Below are 19,124 nucleotides of genomic sequence, written 5' to 3' on the forward strand. Positions count from 1 at the left end.
GGAAAAAAAATTCTAAAATACACTTTAAAGACCCTAGTTCACTTGTAGCACATCAAGTAAAGAACTTTTGCTGCCAGAACCTCAGGCTGGTCTAAAGAAAAAAAAATTACAGAAGCCATAGTTGCTCTTTGGTGCGCTTGTCCAGCTTGGCTCCCTTCAACGGAGCGTAGCATGCTCACAGGAAGTGGCGTGGCCCCAGGCCTGCGCGCTCGATTGGTCACCCCACACTCCCAGGCACCCTTGGAGAAGGTGCACAAATCGAGTGTGTGTGGAAAGTGAGAGCTTTTTCAAATTAGGTCTGAACAATAGCACAAGACGCACAAGACAAATTAGCCTCAAGAGAAAATATGGCTGGGCAGTGAGTCAGCAACTACAGCGTTTACTTTATGACAAAGGAATTATAATGGAAGAAGTTCTCTCTTGTCGGTCTTCTTCGGCTACGCATGAGATGAAAAACATTTCCAACATACATTCCCTGCAGAAGTACAGCGTAACAAAACACAGTTCCACTTGCATTTCATCACGATTAGTCCTTAAGTCAGCTCTGAACACTTTTGGCACCAAACAAGTCTTTGCTACAAATGGGACTTCCCTTTGAGGAGTTTACCTGCATCACCAACGCTTGCTGAATGAGATGGGGAAAAAAGGCTGGTTGACAGACACATCTACATAAGCTATGAGCACAACTCTATTCATGCCAGTCATATGGAGAAGATTGGTACTTACCATTGAGTGCACACACTTAAATCAATGCCTGTCAGAGCCTTACAACAACGAATAGCAGTCTTTATCAACACAGAGGGATCTTTCTCTGGGTCTGGTCCATCCAATGAAGGAGACCAGTGGCCTCCAATAGCCATGGCCTCATCCTTGCCTTTCATGCCCACTAAAAACTAAGTCAAAGACAAAGAATGGATTAAATGTTTTGTTACATTGCTTGCGTTCCAAATGTCAGATGATGCAAGTACCTGAAAAGGAAACGTGCACACACCCCCTTCACACAATTCAGTTCACTACTCCTGGTAGGCTTACTGGTCAAGGAAGAGCTCAGTTCATCATGTTCCACACTGTATTTCAGCAATGGAATAGGATTTTACTCATCACAACTCATCCTTGCAATCCTCATATGCATCCTTATATCCAGATTTATTCTCAGTTACAAACTCAAAGTAGAACTTTAACAATGTAAAAATACACTCCATTTCATTACCACTGTTAACATGGGGTTACATCCAGCACACAGCTCTATGTACCAACATCTTCACATTCTATAAACAACATGATACCATGTAGGCTACACAAACTCTGGAATCACCCAAAATTAAAAACTGTTTTCCCTTTTCCATATGGGAAATTATAACTGAACGAAAACAAAACCCCTGTCAATGGATAGCTATTTTACCTTAACAAGTCTAGCAGGATGTTGGAATCCGTCCCGGAGTTCTTGCGGATCTTCAGCAAGAGCGCATGATTTGTGATATAAGTCTTCCATGCTAGGGCTAGCCATCAGCATTACCTATTACATAGTCAAATAATTCAATCCTGTCAAAATAGGCTAAAGTGGCAAAGAAGAAAATGAAAGCGGCAAAGCTACACACATCCTCAAACTGTTAGATATGCAAGTTAATAACTGAACCCCAACGTACAAAGGTGCCCCGGGAGCATGATGCTACAACAGTGGCAGTGGATCATAAATACCTTACATACATACTGATTTCATCTTTTTTTTTGAGGGATGCTATTAATAGTGTTTTGCAAGTACTGCAAAGCCATGTGCAGTAAAGAGTGCCCCAACTGCTCCCCCTCAACACTACTAGCTTGTGTGGGGGCCCTCGAGTTTCATTTCTGGGCTGGTAAAGGCAGAGACCCAGCAGCGCCTTTCTTTCTTCTAGGCGCATCATGATGTCATCAACTGATACCATTTCTTTCATCTTCAGATTCCTCCAAACTATATAAGGGATAAGCAACTGCCTCTCCAATTTGAGAACAGAAGGATGAAGGGCAAAGAGAGGCTACTTAAAAAACCATCATTTCTCTTCCTTTCTGATCCAAATAACTGTCCAAGTCCCCAATGGAATACAAACCTTGGCACTATACAAGTGATCGGCATCAGGCGGGTCAAGAATAGCCACATTTTTCTCCAAAGGATCTACCTCTCTGTGCATGACATAGAAATTACAGTAGTTTCCCAGTTGGAAGGGTCTTGACAAAGGAAAAGCATCGACCCACATAAACTGAGCATCAAAAAAGTCACTAGGGATGTACAGGTTCTGATAACGACGTCTCAGTTCCATCATGTCACAACTAGGGCTGCAAAACAGAAACAAATGATGACCACAGTAGCAAGCTTAGCATGGACCTGGTATAGAGTCTCACAATACTGGAGACCAAATGTTTGCTCCAGCACAGTTAACTCAATATTTATATATGCACACACACATACATACACAAATTTTTTATCACAGTTACCTACAAAGTAACAGCCTGAAGGCATCCTTTTATGTTTAGCAATAGTTATCACTTCTAAAAGGAGGAAAAAAAAAGCACTTTCTAGGAAGGGGAGAAATTGGATATATTAAGAAATAAGTTGCTGTAAAAAAAATCCAGCCATTCTGTCAAGTTACACTTACTACTCTCTCAGCAACTCCTTCACTGCTTTCCTTGCACGGAAGTCTACAGTGCATGGGGGAAGTTCCTTCTGAAACCCAAGCCATTAATTGAGATCCCTCCTCTACAGTTCTTAAATGGGGGCTCTGAGAAACAAGCTATTTTCTGTACTGCCATCTTTGAAAGGAGACGAGTAAGTGGAAGAAGTGCTCAGTCCCATTCCTGGGTCCTCAATTGGATTATTACATAACCAAATGCAGCCTTTAGTCTGCAGCAAATTCTCAAAAAATCAGACATATTCATATTCAAATAATTAAGTACAACAATCCATTCCAGAGCCAAATAGCCATACCTCAACTCCTCTAATGAACTTGAAATCAATGGACAGTGAATATATATTATGATACTAAATAGAAGAGATAAAAACAGTCTTCAAAGTGGGCTATATTTGAAAAAAATCACAATGGATGAGAAAGTCCTGCTTTTCCCCTGTACCAGCAGAGACCTTATAAGTTCCCATATCAGCACCATAGACTCTACTGGGAAATATTTTTGACCAAACTTGCTTTCTAGAAAGCAATAGAAAATAAAGAATGAAGGTGCTTTCCAGGAGAAATGAGGATCACAGGATGGCAAAGAATTATAAAAGAGGAAATGGATTTTGTAGTTATAAAAAAATATAGAACTAAGGGCAAGAGTAATAAACGTGAAGAAACAGATATTCATGGATCAGGTCAGCTATTTAAGACTTGTCAATGCCTTTTATTTTTCCACCAATCATTGACTTGTCCTGTCACTATCGAACCCAAAGATTGGTTTAGCAAAAGCAACAGCCACTCATGCTGTGCTCAAAGTCCCCACCCTGCTACTGAGAAGAGGAAGGTGCATTTCAACATCTGTTCATCAGGAAAATTAATTCAAGTTCACAGATGAATGACAAAACACTACTGCACAGAGCTCAGGCTGGCCTCTCCCGACAGAGATGGGAAGGATGCAATCGGGGTGCAGAGGAAGAAATATCTGCTTTGTTACCATGGTTTGTTTTGCTTTTTCTCAATGGAAAGGTGTGTGAGGGGGTAAGGAGGCAGGAAGGCGGATTTCTGACAGAGTTCAGTAGCTTTTCAGTGTTAATTTCATATAGTCACGGTATATACAGTTCTCCTAGTTCTGCTTAGTTCATTCAACACTACAGCTCATACAAGTCTCCTCATGCTTCTTTGAATGCCCCATATATTTCGTTTCTTACAAAACACACCAAATAAATGAAGATTAATTGACATTTATAAGCCACAAGTTATTCAGCCATTTCTTAAGTGATGCATCTTTACTTTATTTTATTTTCTGTTGCCACACAAAGAGCTGCTATGAATAGTTCAGACTATCTGGGGCTGTTCCTTCTGTTGAGGGTGGGGCTGAGTGTTAACTATTATGCAATAAAAGAAATTCTAGAAATCAAATTGAGAAAAATAGCAACTTATAATTTTAATATTTCTTAAAGGAGAAAGGGAGTGAGTTAGAAGTCTGGCAAAAGTTAGATGTCCAGTCAATCAACAAACATTTACTAAGAGCTTAGTATGTGACAGGCACTATGGTGAATGTTAAAGTAATGACAAAAAATGCACCCCAGCCCTCAAGAAGATCACATTCTAATGGTGAAGACAATAAAGGAGTAATTGTATCCATACAAGTTTGGGGTTTTTATACAATTTTTTTTTTAAATATGTGTATATGTGTATAGAAAGGGGGAGGCAGATACACACACAGGATGGGGAGATCACGACAGAGCTGTGGCAGCTAAGGGGCCTAAGACATACCTCTTGTCACAGGTAAGCTTAAGCCATGTTTTGAGGGAAGGCAGAGAAATAAGGAGGCAGAAGGGAGAAGGGGGCACAAGGACAATGTCAAGAAATGAGTGTGCTGTGTTATGAACAGCAACAGTGAGGAAGACAACGTAGGTGTACTGCAGAGGGCATGAGGGTGTGAAGCAGAAGACTAGAAAGGCAGAAAGAGGTAAAGCTGTAAATCAGTTTTTTAAAAGGCCAAAGTTGATATCTGATCCAGGAAATTAAGAGGGAGCCACACAAATTTTGAGGGAAGTGACGTGGTCACTCAAAGCAAATCTTTGGCAGCTCATCTTTGGCAGCTCAGTGGAGGATGGGTTAGACTGGGAGGAAATCAGGAAATCTGGAAGAGGCAGGGAGGCCCTGAATGAAGGCAGTGGAGGGGTGGGAGGAAAGGCAAAAACAAAATCCAGCAGCAGACTGAGATGTGGAGTGAATTTGAGTGGGGAGCAGAAAGCTGAGGACTGTGATTATTGAGTTGGGGGGGAGGGTTGTGCGCATGGAGTTGTTTTGGATGTGCTGATATCCAGTTTGCAATGTCCAAAAATGCAGTTAGTGATGCAGGACTAGACTCAGGCAAGAGACCAGGACTGGATATTTCTGAGAATTGTCTGTATAATGGACATGGGAGTCACATTCAGGCACAAGATGGACCTGATAGTTTCCAAAATCTTTCTCATTTTAAATTCTGCAATGAGGAAAAACACAAAATATTCTCAAGAATTCTATCTTCCTTTTGAGTAAAATATTGCCTGGTATAAAGTAATATGACATGTATAAAAGGCATCTCCTCCTTCCATTTACTCTCTCCCTAAAAGCATATAAATTTCAACTCAGTCTAATGTACAGTGTTTAGTACTAACAGAGAGGTAGGGGACTGGAAAAGTGTGTATGTGTGTATATGCACATATGCCTGGGTTTGGAATGTTTTCTTATGTACATTTTAAACTTTGTGTATTGTAATCTGGGAATTCACATTTCAGAAAATTCTTAGGAAATGCTATCATTCTCCAAGAGCAAAGCAATGAGACTAAAAGCTGACAAGTTCCATCTTCTTGCTTTCACCTTGTCCCTACAGTTCACTTTATGCCTAAAGAGGGGTGACCCTTGTAACACTTCTGCAGCTGGAGGACTTCTCAACAGTCAAGTGTTTTGATATGTCACCTATGTGTAAATGTGGTTGTAAGCAAAAAGACATCAACAGAACAAACGTAAATTAAGAATGAGTGTAAGGGCAAAAAACTAACACAAAATGATTAAGCAAGTTAATTTTTAAGAACTATTTCTCTCAGTGCATAAATTCCCCTGAAAATAAGGTAGAATGAGGCAACTGAATATACTAGAAGAAGTAGAAGGAAAATCCTCCTACACGCAAGGGTTTTGACTTTTAAGTGCTTTTCTTTTAATATCAGGATGATTCCAGTAAAGCTTCACTACCTGGAACCATAAAAAATGATGCAATCCATAAATGAACTTCCAAGGTGACTGAAGTTTTACCTTCTATTTAAGCTTCAGAACTTTTAATTTAATTATTTTTAATGAAAATATCTTTAAAATGTGCTCCATGCTTCCTCATACAAAGTGTGCTGACCACTGACATATTCAGGCTACGTCAGGGTTGCTAGGCCTCCCACAAAGCCCTGGAGTACTATCTGTCCCTGCTCACCCTCACAGAGCTTTTACAGTAAGCATCAAGTCTTCTTGTAGCAATGGTTCTGATGAAGTACAGGGTTTCCTGTTGAACTTTTAACCCCCAGGGCCTCTGCCCTCTGCCGTGAGGTTCCTGCCCACTAGGTCCAGGCTTCCCTAAGCCCTGCCTTGCCCTTCATCATAATGTCACAAACAACACAGGGTCTAACTTTAAGAAGCAAACTTTTGGCCTCCTTCCATCAGGTTCCCCGACCTGGTGGAAGGATGTCCCTTTCTCCAGAATTGTAATAAATCTTTTTCTTTCTGTTCTTATCGAGAAGCCTCCTCATTTATTTAAAATTTTGACAACTTTTAGGATACCAACCCCTTCCCTTGATGACCCTGAGTGGCTTGCCTCTCTCTACCGTGGACTCAGATGGCACTGCAATTCTGCACTCCACACTGATCACCACCCATCAGCCTATTCTGGACCCTGAAGCAGACTCTTCACTCCTGTTCAGTAGGAAGCAGCTACTGAAGACAATGACCTTTGCCTCTTTTCCCCCAAAAGAATTTTCCTACCTCGTGGTTGAGTGGGGAAATGATGTGAATACAATATTAAGGGTAGACTTTGTTAAGTCCCTGGTTTATTTTCTAACCTGAAGGTGCCCTAGTCTCCCCTTACCACAAAACTTCTCCTTATCATACAATTCCCGGTCCCCAACCCTCATCCTAGGGAATGGGACTTCCTTATCTAGTGTCATTCATAGTCCTCACCCTGTGCCTTTATCTTGCAAGATTTATCCTAGGTCTCCAATCCCTTTAAGGAAACCCTAAATTCATCCTATGTGAGTTTAGTCCTTTTCCTATATCACTGCCTGTGTTTAGCTCCTGGCTAAATCTCAGGCCCACTGCTTTTGCATCAATAAAGCTCCCAATGGCTACAGAAAAAAAAAAAAGGCAGCAAACTTTTACACATAAGAATTACTCAGAAAAATCAACACCACTATTTTCTGAATCAATAGCACATTATTCAGTAGTTGGTCTTTAGAGGACAGATGCTGCAGAAGTAACAAGCTTATGTCATATGGTCAGTTTTTTGATAAATTATAATAGCACTGTACTTTAGACAACCAAATTAAATTTTAAAATGATCTTAGCATGCAAATTCTGGCAAATTACAACTAGGGGATATCATAACAATGATTTTAAATAATTCAATGTTGAAAAGACCAATAACAAAAAGAAAAAACCAGTAAGAACCTACCAATCTAGCGAAAACTTTGAAAACTGAACAGTGTAACGAGGAACAACACGCCGGGGTCTTCGAGGTGATCGTTCCCTCTCTCTTCGGGGAGATCTTTCCCTGGAACGTTTCCTCTGAGGTGATCTTTCCCGAGATCTACGTCTCTCTCTCTCCCTTTCACGACTTAAAGGAAAGTTTGATAAAAATTACTTTTGTTTCTAGCGTAAGAGAATAAATCTTTAAAGAAAAATATTTTAACAGGTCAAAAAAGCAACAACCAAGAGTCCCTGCCACAGTTCCTGAAACACCATACCTTCTGTCATCTTTTCTGTTAGGAACTGGGTCCCCTCTGTCATTTCTCCCTGAAAATCTGGACGGTGGATCTAACCTTCGTGCTGGTTGTGGCTGTGAAACTATACGGACAGGGGGCTGTAACAAACCAGCTTAAAGAGATACAGACATACTTTAGGATATATTTTTACAAATTACAAAACCATCACCTAGCTCAATTTTATATATATAGTTGCCTACATATATGCAGAATTATGAATTGCTAAATGGGTAAAAAGAAAGGCATCATCAGCATATAATTTGATATTATCAAACACTAAATACTTTCTTGATGATATTCTTCATAGATTGGTGAATAACAGGATTATCTTAGAAATAGCCATAAAAAAATCTATTTCAAGCAAAAACCAAACACTATTCAAACAAGAAATGCTTTTGTTACAATGTAGACATGAACTGTGGATGTAGAAAATGTGACTTTCACAACTCAAATAAAATCACAAAAACAAAGACAATCCCTCTTCAAAGGCCAGAGAGATTTCAAATTTTTCCAATTAATAGCACAGGCCAAACAGTAACAGGCAAAATTTATTGGCCTTGAAATGTTTGCACTATCTGTTCAGGGCTGAAATAAAAACTTGCTCAAATTATTAAAAGAAGAGATGAATGTATCTGACATTTGAAAACCCTAGATACAAGTTGGTTTGCAATCTTCAATTCTCAATCAGAGTAGAACTAGGAAGAATCAAGAGCATCAAAATTTTGCAATTTCAAGATATGAATGAACAAGGAAAAGCAGAGATCTCAGTGAGGATTTGGTAAAAAGCATTCAACACGATCCTTCCTAGTGGTTCAAGATATGTGGTAAACTTGCCAGACCTGATCAGAGTGAGGCCTTTTTGAAACTGGTCTATGATAGGTATAATAAATTCCAGAATGCTGTATATACTGTTAAGTTGAATTATACCTCTCTAGTATGTAGGCTGTAGTGAAACAAAACTTATACAGAGACCTGAAAAAGTTAGTTAACACCAACCTCACAAGAACATTCAAATGACAAACTATTGCTAGGATCTCAAGTGGTTTTTGATTAAGAACACAAGTAAGAGAGAATTGGTGGCTTCGGTTTTTATATGGAATGTTAATTTCTTCATCAGAGCCATCTTCAAATATGAGTGCAAGGAAGCTCCAATTTACCCTCAAATATGAATGACCCAAGGACTCAACTATCTGGGTGCAAGAGAGAGACATCACAGCCTCCCCTTCCAGAGTACCTCTACCTCCCACCTAAAGTACCCACTAACTCCTCAGTGAAACAGGAGCACACTCCCTTCTTGCCCAGGGAAAAGCAGACTATCTTGTAGAGATTAGGACTGAATTCCTAACTGAAATTTGGGACTCATTTCCTCATTAAAACATTAAAAAACCATTCTACAATTCATATATTTGATGGGTTATATGTATGTCTATAGACCAAGTGGAAACTATTGCCATAAAATACCATTTTTATGGGAAAATAAGTTGCAAGTTTCAAATGACCATCTTCAAAAACAGAAATTTTCAAAGACTTCAAATAGAAAAATTTTAATATGGGGAAAAAATGGTCTAAACCTTTGGGAAATGTAAGTCATAATTATCATATTGCAACTTAAGGGGCAAAGCCCAATGACCAGAGGAGAACTAATTCAGAAGCTGGAATGATAAAGTGGTGCTCTGGCTTCTAAAGGCACAGATCTTACTGATTAAACATTCTATCTCTGTCTATTTAAATGTTAAATCACAGAAAGAGCAAAAGTAAATAGTAAGCACAACTACATACCTTAAATCACACCCTTAAAGCACACTTGGATACAATCTCATTTAAATCAGCATAAACTGACAGGCCAAACATTAAATAAGGAAATGTCCGTTAGGAAAGGCAAATCAAAATAATTCATGGTCTACACCATGAAATCATTTCGGTTCAAGAAGCAGTCGGTTTTGAAGCCTGGTTGGGATTTATGGAAGAGTGAAAAAAATTTAAGGAAAAAAAGACTGTCTTTCTATTTCCTCTACACTTAACTCTTTGTTCAAACCCAACGTGAAAGTTCCCTCTCCTTTTGCAATTACCTGCACATTTCTGGTGTTGGATCTTTAAATAATGTTATTTATCTGAACCATCCCCCAAGAAGACATAGATCTCTTTAATATGATACCTTTCTGTTGTGGCTGCTGTAATAAAGGCTGTGGCTGAGTCTGAAGCAGAGGTGTAATTGATGCAGCTGAAATCTGTGCCTGCAACAACGACTGGGGTTGAGGCTGAGCCTGAACACCAAACGCAGTCTGCTGGGCAAGTGGCTGGAGCACAGCTGGAGGTGTCTTCAATAAAGGCTGGGTCTGAGACTGATTCTAAAAAAAGGAAGAAGAAGCCCTTAGGAGGTAGGAGATTTCCATCACAGAGTCTCGACTGTCCTTTTGCAGTTCACATGCACGTACCTGATTTGGCAAGGTCTGAATTCTTTGTGCATTCCATTTAAAAGGCATGCTGGGGTTGTAGGTGGCTTCCACCAATACTCTGTCGCCCACTTGGGGGGTCTTCCCTTTCACAGCGCTGCAAACAGAAAGCAAGCTGAAACCTCCAACTAGAAAGCCATTCCCTAAAAGCAGGGCCAAGAGCTGGAGGCAGTCTATCGCTTTTATATCCTCCTGGACTCGTGATGTCTCAAGCAAGAGGCTCTCCTGATGAGGAAACTCCCTCTGTCAATGCTGAGGAGCGTGAGCTCTGGACCTAAGTACCATGGAGCAGCCCATGCTCTACACATTCCTTCTAAGACAGGACACTGAAATTTCATGAATGCAAAAGACTTAGGTCTGATGTAGAAGGTGGTTATAGGTAAAGCAGCATCTCTGATTTTGGACTCCTACAATAATCCTCATCATACCCTGAAGGGCATCGTCTTTTCAGTCTATCCCCTTATATTTGTGTTTTTGCTCTTAAAAGAGATGAGAAAGGAATGGCAGCAGGAGGGGGCACTCTGAGTTGTGGTGAGGCTGACTGAAAACCAACAAAAAGACCCAGAGGAAGCTCTCTCCCCTGCTTCTCACATGCAATTATCTCCTGTAAAAGCAAATACAACCTTATTATCCAACTCACAAAGACAGACTGAATGACCAATTTACGGCTGTTCTAAGGTCACAAATCCATCACTGTGACATGAGTTGTTTGATATTTTATTGCATTTTCACCTTATTCTGATTTGCTAAACTAAAGATTTGATATTTTTACTTCCTAATCTCACTGCATGTCAGTCCAGTAATATGGTTAAAAATGTCAATTAACTACTGAAGAGTGTAATACTGGTAATTTACTAGAGGTGAGTCAACAAGCTTGTTGAACATTTACTTAGACACTTTTAAAGTGTCTGGATCCAGTTTAACTTTTTAAGATTACTGTATTCCTCCCCTTACTACACTCTATGTTCCATACTAAAAAGCCTACTATATAGAACAATCCATCTTCCAGCTCCATACCTTTGCACAAGCTGTGCCTATTCCTGACTGTTCTCTCTCCTCTTCTAATCTCTAGCTGATCTATGCTAGTTTCACTATATTTTACAAAATTATTTTACACCTATTTTCTGTTCATTCCCCCAGCAGAAAGTAAACTCCTTCAGGTCAGGGACCTATTTGCTTTGCCCTTGTAGCCCTAGTGTTGAATATAAGGCTTGTTAAAACGTAGATGCTTACTCAGTGTTGGCTGAATGAAATGAACTCTTCTACCATTATTAAGGTTTATGGGCACAAGTCCAATTCAGGAGGTGGCACAACGGAGAGTGATTGCTACTCTCCTATCTCCAGCTGCCTTCCAGACATCTGGAATTGAATGATCACCAAACATCTTTAACTCAACGTGTTTAAAACAAAACTCATTCGTTTTCCTCCTAACTTCCCTTCCCCTTCCTTATTACGGGTGCCACCATCCTTCTGGTTTCCCAGGTTCACAACCTCCGAGTCATCCTGGCTTCCTCACTATCTCTCGCTGCTGCCAAAGCTGATTCCCCCTCTTCATCATCTCTCAAACACACCCCCTTCTCTCCTCTGACAGCCCCCACCCTAGTACAGGCCCTCATCACCTCAACACCTGGATTACTGCAATAGCCTGATTTGGAGGAGGGGGTTGGCCTGCCTCCAGTCTCTCCACATGCCAGTCCTTCAGTCACCATTCAAACTCCAGGACTCTCTATTGCCTCCAGGGTCAAATACAAAATCCTGCTTGGTATCAAAAGCCCTTTGAGATCTGGCTCCCCACTACCTTCCTAGACTTCGCACACCTTACTTATGTATATCTATATCTATCTATCTATCTATCTATCTATCTATCTATCTATCTAGATATATATATATATCTCATGCTACAGCAACACTGATTTCTCTGTTGTTCCTTGTGCAAGTTCTCCATGTCTCAGATCCAGCATTTTTACTGGCTTCCCTAATGCTTGCACAGCCCTCCTGTCTCATCTCCATCTCCTACTTTCCCTCAAGTCCCAAATAAAAACCCTATTTGTGTGCTCGTCCTTCGTTGCCAAAGAAGACCATGCCATCAGAGAAATAATGACATGACTTGCACTTGACTTTGTTTTGAGTGAGGGAGGGCTATGCAAGTCACCAGCTTCACTTCTCCTCTAGAGCCATCTGAATCCAGTGACCAGATATTCATCAGGATGACTGGAGACGACCCAGGATGAGGCAATTGAAGCTAAGTTACTTGCCCAAGGTCACACAGCTAGTGCATGCCAAGTGTCTGAGGTGAGATTTAAACTCAGGTCCTACTGACTCCTGCACTGATGCTCTGTCCACTGCACCACCTAGCTGCCCCAATAAAAACCCAACCTTTCATGAGAAGCCTATCCTGGTTCCCCTTAATGCTAGTGTCTTCCCTCTGCTGATTCTAATTTTTTCTGTATATACGTATGCATAGTTGTTTACAAGAAGTCTCCTCCCTTAGATTGTAAACTCCCTACTAGCAGGGATTGTTTAGCCTTTCTTTTATCCTATTTAGCAGAGTAACCAGTACATAGACAGACTTAGGGTCAGGAAGATCTGAGTTCTACTTCTGCCTCCAACATTTACTAGCTGTGTGAACCTGAACAAGTTACTTAACTGCTCTCTGCCTCAGTTTCCTCATATGTAAAATGGGGATAACAGAACCTACCTCACAGGGTTGTGAGAATCAAGTGAGATAATATACGGAAAGACCTTCTAAGAACTATATAGAGCTAATATCAAAATAGAAATAACATTATTAGTAAATTATTATAGATAAGCAATACTAAAAAAAAGAAGAATGCTTCATCTACCATAGTTAACACCAAAGCACCAGGCATGTCAACTGACACACAAAAATTATAATTTCACTATACATTAAAAAAATTTTTTTCCTGCTATCTTTCCTTTCTTTGCCCTACTGATATAGAAAAAAAAAATGCCTTGATCAATTGAGTTAGCTTGGTCCTTTAATGCACTCCAAAACCCTGGTTTTAGTGTTTGTGAAAAACATTTACTCATAGCCATGCAAGAACCCATCTTACCTCAGCTGAAAAAATACATCCTCATCCACAAATCCGAAGGTATCATGTAGTTTTGTAACAACTCCAGTGAAAACTCGCTGCTTCTGAGGCTGAGTTTGCTGCTGACTTGACCGTGGCGTTGGATAGGAGACAGTAATTTGTGCTGCTGGCTGAGGAGTGGACAGACTCAGGCTTGTTGGCAAGGCAACAGCTGGCTAGAAACAAAGAGACCCCCAAAGTAAATGTTTAGGACATGCCTTGTTTGGCCTCTTAGAGAGGATGTGGTGCAAAGTGCACATGGGAGATGCACTGTGCTCTGTCTGGTACTTCAAGATGGAGTAAATACATTGACACAGCCTATTTAGTATGAGACGGAGTAAAAATTGTAGGGATTTATTTAGAAATAAACAAAAAAGAAGTTTTGAAAAGTACTTTCCATCCCCAATGTCCTTCCCTCAATCCCCTTCTCCTTAACTGAACTGGAAGGATTAAGGGTCAGCCTGCTCCAGACCACTCCTGTTTCAGAAGTCACAAAAGCTGAAAGAACCACCAGCAAAGGAGGAAGCCTGGGGATGGTCTGAATCAATTCTTCCAAAAAATTAAGTGAAATGGGAAATAACCAGAGGAGCTAGATTAACTCTGAAGGAGTGTTAGAACTGGGAATGAAGAGCAACACTCAGCATGAAGAAGCAAGACATCAAGAAATGCAATGAAGTTCCCAAATACAGCTATTCCCCATCTCCCAACTTAGGGCAATTGTGGTTTTATGTGGAGACAAGCCCCAGGGAATGCATCTCTTTGGACGAGAGGACAATTTCTAGTCTGGTACCACACTGCTACATTTGTAATCTCCACCAGATGAAGACTGAAAGCCCTAAAATATTCCCCATGACCTGCAAAAGAAGGTAAAGTAAAGAGATTTAAGCTGGAGGCAGTAAAGGGGCAGGGAAGGCATATGTGAAAGGTCACTTCCACTGGGACTATCATGCACTGGGAAATAAAGTTTATGAGTCTGTTGGAAATGGGGGTATCAAAGTTCACTTGTCAAAGTAATATGTTATTTGATTTTTGCCCTTTAATCTGGAATCATCTCAATTCTAGGCAGCCTGAGCATGTAAAGAAAATGAAGCTTCTCTATTACATGTTAACTCTACATTCAATATTATTGGGTTTTCAACTTGCATCCCTTTAAAAGATAACTGACATATAAACTATGAATGCAATCTATTACATCTCAACTACCTGTCCAAAAGAAATCCATTGAAAACGAAAATATAATACATAGATAAGCTTAAAAGACAATGTCAGAATCTCTATGCAAAAATGAAATCAATTTAAGTCCTTTTCTTATTGTTAGAATTAGACTAAAAAGATTTTTATGACCAAAAAATATTAAGTAATGAGATGACATATTTCTTTTTTTTAGTATAATGGACATTAACCATCATCTATTTGTTTAAGTATGAAATGAAAAGAAAGGCTAATCTATTTATCATCTTGACCTCTGAATAAAGGAAGAATGAAACCAAACTAACCTGTGTCAACAAGGTCTGCTGAGGTTGCTGCAACTGAAAATAGGAGGAAAAGGTGAGTGAATCACATAGCTACAACATATATGTATAGTGGCAAATAGATACATCAAATGTCAGCAATAATTATACATATGTGTACTTTTTAAATGGCAAAAACTTCATCCAAGACTAAATTTTCATTTCCACTCTAGTCACAAACAATCCAAATTGCTTATTATAAACTATTACATATGTGCACATACCTACCCACACACACCCCTTTTGCCGTTTTCACTCAATACCACTGACTAAATCAGCCCCTTAGCACCACTGCTGAGTGTTTCCTCATCTGGGCACGATAAATAAGGCGCTGTCATGAGTCTCCAATGAGATTTATGTTAAGTATTTTGCAAACTTTATTCATTCCATTGTTTGTGAAAGTTTAGCCCCTGAGAGCTCTGACCGGTTACTTTGCCTGTACAATGAAAACACTAAAGTACAGACTATGCCAGAATGGTGGAGAACTATGCATCAGTTTAGAGCTGCTAGGACAAGAACAAGGCACATGGCTGTGGAACAGAGGCTGGCACTCACCCACTACAAACAGGAAATGAACTCAGGACAGGGTAGTTACAGTCTCTTTGTAGAAATGGTTTGCACCCCTGAATTTAACTAGAAACACAGGTGGAACGTATACTAAGCATCAAATTTTGTTTATTTCTAACTACTGAAATTTGTCCATGGATATTTCCCATAATAAATCTTACTTTAGTTTGACAGTTAATCTGGTCCATAATTTCAGTGGATCAAAATAATAAAATTTCCCTTTAACATTACCTTTTAATATCTTTTGTTCACACCCCATCCTGTAATCATTCCCAAGAGTTCCAAACACTTAGGACCACGGAAAAAGTCAAGAGAAGACATCTAGTTCAACTGCTTCATTTTACAGGTAACCCCAGAAAGGTTAAGTGATTTCTAAGGTGACAAGTGTAAATTAAAATGGTAACATATAAATTTTCAAAGTACAATAGCTATCTTTAAGAAGTCAAGTATGTATATTTTTAAGTAAGAAAAAAGGAACAAACCTGTTGCTGCACACTATACAGGGCCTGTTGAGGTTGTGAATATTGCTGGAAAAAAGAATGAAAAACAAACAACATTGTTCAAAGTAGCATCCAGAAGTTTAATTAACTTTGAGGAGACTCTACCCAAACTTCATATACAGTAAGAATTACATTTAAAGAAACTGTAAATAGTTAAACCTCACTATGCTAAAATGGAGAAAATGGTGACTGATGATGTATCAAGGATCTTCCATGTGGGCTTGAATAACCAAAACATCATTTTGTTAAAAACTCATTTCTAAATTTTATTTAAATTACCACACATGTGATCTAGACCCATCTAAGAACATTAAAACCGTGTCCGAATGTGTAAATACCTCCTCTTTCATCGCTCAGATTTTCTCTGGAGACTCAACAGGGCATTTTACATTCTAAACCAACTACATTAACTGCTGAAGAGGTACCTGCTGCAAGGCTGCGGCAGCAGCTGCTGCTTGTTGCTGCAAGGCTGCAGTCTGAGTGAGCTGATAGTTGGCGGGAGTTGGTGTAGTAAGGCCCGCTGCTGCCAGGGCCGTCTGTTGAGTGTAGATGGTAGGGGATGCTCCAAGTAGTGACGGCTGCTGAACTCCCAAAGCAGCTAAGAAAACAAAATGAAGTTGGATGATTTAGACTCTTTTTAGGAACTTTACAAGGGGGTTCAATTGTAGTGAGGGATTCTGTAAACTGTAAAGTCTCAGATGATTGTAAGTGTGGGGGATGGTGGCTGCTAGGGCTCATGGCTACATATCATGAAGTGGTAAACTAAAAGCTGAACTTAAGGGATTCAAACAGTACTTCAAGGTTTCCAAAGATTTTGAATGAACTACTTTGTATTAAACCAAGACATGGATGATTCAAGTCCATTGAAATTAAGATGTCCCACAATCAACCCCTAACTCATATAGCTCCATAACTCAGGCCAAATGCCTGAAATGACATTTGTTGCAAGGAAAGAACGTGAAAAAGAAAGTCTATACTGTTTTTACTTACTGCTTAAATCTTCAAACACTTTTAATCTACTATGGTCTGGAAGCACTACTGAAAAAAAGCCTTCCACTTACACAAAAGAAAATTCTTAACTATTTCTATTTTACTTATGACAAGTACAACATGAGTGTAAAATATGTATATCAATACGGTAACTTAAAATAACAAAATTCAGAGATTTTAGTGCTCTATTATAGGAAGAATGAGAAGTAAAATGAATTACCTCATGTCTGCAGGGGTGGGATTTTTTTTGTGAAGTTTGGATTCAGTCAAAGAGTTGTACTTGAGGACCCAGAAGGCCACATGTGGCCTCCAGGTCACAGGTTCCCCACCCCTGGTCTAGAGCTTTGTTTTTTTATTTTGCTGATTTTCCAGTTAGAATGATAGATTTATGTATTTAATATTTATAATGTTAGGGGATGTTAAAATCAGAGATTGTCTGTCTTGAAATAAAAAGGTAGCAGGTAGGGTCAATTAAGAACAAAAAAAAGGTTATTACAAAGCAATGTAAAATTTTGTGCAAGGCTATTAAGTGCATACAACTGATAAATGAAGTAATCAGCTTAAAGGATATAAGACATGAAATATTTCACAACTACCATGGTGATGGTCCCAGAGGACATACATCATGTGATGATATTTTATATAGAATGCAAACACAGATCATTCAAGAAGTTCCACAATCTAAGAATTCTTCTGAGATCAGGATCACCAGATCTTTGAAAACTGGTTATAAATTTATAAAGCTTACTATGGTTGCTGAAGATACTGTCTTTTTATGTCAGAAAGTGAGCAAATCCTATTTGAAATGTTCATAAATTCCAACTGACCTCTTTGATGTGGAATGAAAGATAAAAAGAATTTTTAAGATGGCTTATTGTTGCGCTTCAGAGCAGAAATATTTGGAGGGAATTTTAATTTTATTTTTTGGACAAAAGGGTTAAAAACAGGAGCTAAGGGAGAATACAAGACAAAACCAGCCCAAGACTGTGAGAATGCAAGGGCTTTTAAACTTTGATTTCACTGTCCATTTTCACCTCATTCTGCTTTCACCCTAAGAAAGAAGTGGATGTCAGCTTAGGATAGAATGTCTACGTCTCCCATAAGGCTCAAGAAAAGGCCAGTGTAAGGGGGCCAGGAGGCACAACTTGGCACTCAAATATTATCCAACCAATCATTCAACAAGCACTATTAACCAAGCCAGGCACTGTGAAAGCCCTGAGAATGCAAGGACAAAAAACAATGCTCTCGAAGAGGTTACATCCTATTGGGTGAAAAGAAGGGACACATACAAGGATATATAAAGCCAATAAAGATAATGCTGGGGAGGAGGGTACTAGTAACACCAAGGGGACCAGGAAGAGTTTCATGCAAGAGATGGTGACTGAGTTGAGTCTCAAAGGAAACCAAGGATTCAGGGTTCTAATTGGGGACCATGTGCTCCAGGCACAGGGGACAGCCAGGGTGATGTGCAATGGCACCAAGGCATGAGACAGAATGTCATGTGATAGCAACAGCTAAGAAGAGGCCAATTTGGATAAAGTAGAGAGAGAGTGTGAAGGGGAGAAACCTGTAATAAGGTAGAAAAGGGACTGAGGAACCATGTCGAGAGCCTCAAGTATCCTGTTTGTCCCCTTTCCACTACAGTTCCCAAGTGATGGGAAAGAGGGCAGAGTGTATTAAGAACAACATGGTTTTTAGGCTAGAAGTGTGTCAAACATGTGGCCCAAAAGACTCCCAAGTGTGACCTGGACCTGATTAAAATGTAGTTCCTTTATGTTTCACATGATTGCACATGATGTATAACCTATACCAAATTGCTTACCATCTCAGGGAGGGGGGGCACAGAGAGAAAAAAGGAAAGAATTTAGAATTCAAAATTTAAAAAAATAAATGTTAAAAATTGTTTTTACATGTAATTGGGGAAAAAATTAAATATTCAAAAAATGTAGTTCCTATTTGATTATAATCTATTGATGCATTAATAAAAAAAGAAATATATAAAATGTGTTGTCTTCTAAATCAATGGGTAACCTGTAGGGAACTTTATGTACAGTTTAGTGGCCCTGTTCCAGGTGGGTTTGACACCACTGTTTTAGACCTTGGCCATCAGCAAGCACTCTAAGTACAAGGCTCTTGTTCAATTACAGAAGACATATCGTATCAAACTTGACATTCATGCTATAAATGAAAACTGGTTACATGGTGTGAACAACTTATGGACAGCCCCTGCACTCCACTGATGTCCTTCAAGAGTCAAGAGAAAGCAAAAAAGGCTCCTGACTTGTTGGGTGGACCACTGTGCTGAACTATGGGAGGACGTGGACATATGTCTATAAAACAGACAGGCATGGATGACT

General features: G+C 39.5%; 1 protein-coding gene and 1 non-coding gene across 3 annotated transcripts in view; both read right to left on the bottom strand.

Annotated features, from left to right (window-relative positions):
• The window catches only part of CCAR1 (cell division cycle and apoptosis regulator 1), a 50,737-nt gene that overhangs the window by 17,286 nt on the left and 14,327 nt on the right, over positions 1–19,124 (bottom strand). For both annotated transcript variants that reach the window (XM_072628771.1, XM_072628772.1), the window contains exons 3-13: positions 16,203–16,375; positions 15,760–15,804; positions 14,696–14,728; positions 13,182–13,375; positions 10,090–10,204; positions 9,810–10,002; positions 7,637–7,766; positions 7,345–7,506; positions 2,085–2,310; positions 1,403–1,516; positions 727–893 (exon numbers count right to left, since the gene is read on the bottom strand). In XM_072628771.1, the coding sequence (XP_072484872.1) occupies positions 727–893; positions 1,403–1,516; positions 2,085–2,310; positions 7,345–7,506; positions 7,637–7,766; positions 9,810–10,002; positions 10,090–10,204; positions 13,182–13,375; positions 14,696–14,728; positions 15,760–15,804; positions 16,203–16,375 (1,552 nt within the window). The remainder of the gene's footprint in view (positions 1–726; positions 894–1,402; positions 1,517–2,084; positions 2,311–7,344; positions 7,507–7,636; positions 7,767–9,809; positions 10,003–10,089; positions 10,205–13,181; positions 13,376–14,695; positions 14,729–15,759; positions 15,805–16,202; positions 16,376–19,124) is intronic.
• On the bottom strand, positions 1,044–1,109 carry LOC140521887 (small nucleolar RNA SNORD98). Its single transcript, XR_011973165.1, has one exon. It is a non-coding gene; the product is annotated as a small nucleolar RNA SNORD98 (small nucleolar RNA).

This window comes from Notamacropus eugenii, chromosome 1 (assembly GCF_028372415.1).
Source record: "Notamacropus eugenii isolate mMacEug1 chromosome 1, mMacEug1.pri_v2, whole genome shotgun sequence".
NCBI lineage: Eukaryota > Metazoa > Chordata > Mammalia > Diprotodontia > Macropodidae > Notamacropus > Notamacropus eugenii.